Source organism: Phalaenopsis equestris, unplaced genomic scaffold (assembly GCF_001263595.1).
Source record: "Phalaenopsis equestris unplaced genomic scaffold, ASM126359v1 Scaffold000946, whole genome shotgun sequence".
NCBI lineage: Eukaryota > Viridiplantae > Streptophyta > Magnoliopsida > Asparagales > Orchidaceae > Phalaenopsis > Phalaenopsis equestris.
The window spans coordinates 40,344-41,948 of NW_018165385.1; the positions used below are offsets into that span (position 1 = coordinate 40,344).

A 1,605-nucleotide genomic window follows, 5' to 3' on the forward strand; every position below is an offset into this window, starting at 1 on the left:
ATATATATATATATATATTACTGTGTGTGTGTGTGTGTGTTTGTAATTTGTAGAAGTATTTTAATGTACTGTTTTTAATCATGCAGATTGCTATTCACCATGCAATTTTGAAGATGGAGATGTGAGACTTTCTACTTAGCTTGCTAGCCGTGATGCTAATTTGACTATTGTAATTTACAAAAATTCTTTATCAAATATTTATGTTAAATATTTTTAGCCATATTTTTGTAAAATAATATTTATGTGATCATGTTGTTAATACATATTTCTTCGAAACATATCTGTGTTTTTGGGTGCGAACAATTTATAAGATTTTTTTGTTTATTTATTCATTCTTTATATGATGCAATTAATGATATTATATGATATCTCAATGTTCTTATTCAAATTATTTTTTATGAATGACTAATTTTTCATTAAATCGATAATTAGATCAATTTTACTTGTTCATTTATTATATTTGTGGATTTGTTTAACTATAATTTCAATGGAGGTTTTCACCATATCAAGTCCTATCTATCTTCTTTTTTTAATAATTTAGATTAATCAATTTTATCTTTTGATTTAATTAATACATCTACTCTTCATGACATAATCTTACATTACCTAAATCTATTTCATCATCTTATCTTCATCTTGTGCTGTGGTTACTCTCTGATTAATAGAATCATTTTTTAATGTACAATTTTATCTATTGTTCTTATTAATTATTAATACATTTTTTTCTTTTTATTTTTAAGGTGAAAGAGAGAAAATGTTAACTTTTTAACTAATGAGGCTTATATCCACTCGAAAATGAAAGTTCTCAGTCGCTCTCTCTGTATATATATATATATTTAAGAAGAATGATCTGAGGCTATTATACGAGCACCCAACCTCCCTCATGTAGATTTAGACCCGTGGCCTGAGAGGACTTATGACCTTCAAATATGCTGCTCTACCAATATGTCACGGCTGGCGTCACTGACCACACAAGCACTTTATATATATGTATGTATGTAATAATAAGAAAATTTTAAAAAGGTGGCTTTCTCAACTCATCCACAAGCACTTTCTCCTTCACAATCTTTAAGGCCTTTTTGTGCTTTTGAATTTTTGCACTCGAATTATTTATTATTTATCTTAGGCCCCCTATATGTATGACAAAATATTTCATGTGGTAAAGAGGGGGGTGGGCCAAAGAAAATCTATTTGAGAATCTATTGGAGCAATTCTTTTTCTTTAGATGGGGAAACATCATAACAACCATTCTCTTTCTAGGACCTAATTGCATATATGGTTATTATTTCAACCATTCTCTTTCTAGGACCTAATTGCATATATGATTATTATTTCTATTACTTTTTTTCATTTTTTTTTTTTTTTTTTTTTTTTTTTGTAGCTATCTATTGAGCACAGTTGTGGTACTCGTGTTCTATAGGATAAGCTTTTGGCATGATTAAGAAATAGTTTATAAAATTTATGGCCTAAATATGCAGTACTTTGGCATATTTGTTTGGTTAGTTTATGTATGCACATAAAAGTATAAGATAATTTTCTTTGCATACTACATGCAATGCTTATATATACATGCACACACACACACACACACACACACACACACAC

The 1,605-nt window shown here is 28.3% G+C and overlaps 1 protein-coding gene across 2 annotated transcripts in view; it reads left to right on the forward strand.

Annotated features, from left to right (window-relative positions):
* The window catches only part of LOC110032459 (transcription factor bHLH62), a 13,994-nt gene extending 13,197 nt beyond the window's left edge, over positions 1 to 797 (forward strand). Inside the window, exons 7-8 of one of the 2 annotated variants that reach the window (XM_020736100.1) lie at positions 87 to 121; positions 741 to 797. In XM_020736100.1, coding sequence (XP_020591759.1) covers positions 87 to 121; positions 741 to 761 — 56 coding nt within the window. In that variant the 3' untranslated portion in view covers positions 762 to 797. The remainder of the gene's footprint in view (positions 1 to 86; positions 122 to 740) is intronic. The other variant, XM_020736099.1, reaches the window with a different exon arrangement.
* Positions 798 to 1,605: the final 808 nt, after the last annotated feature.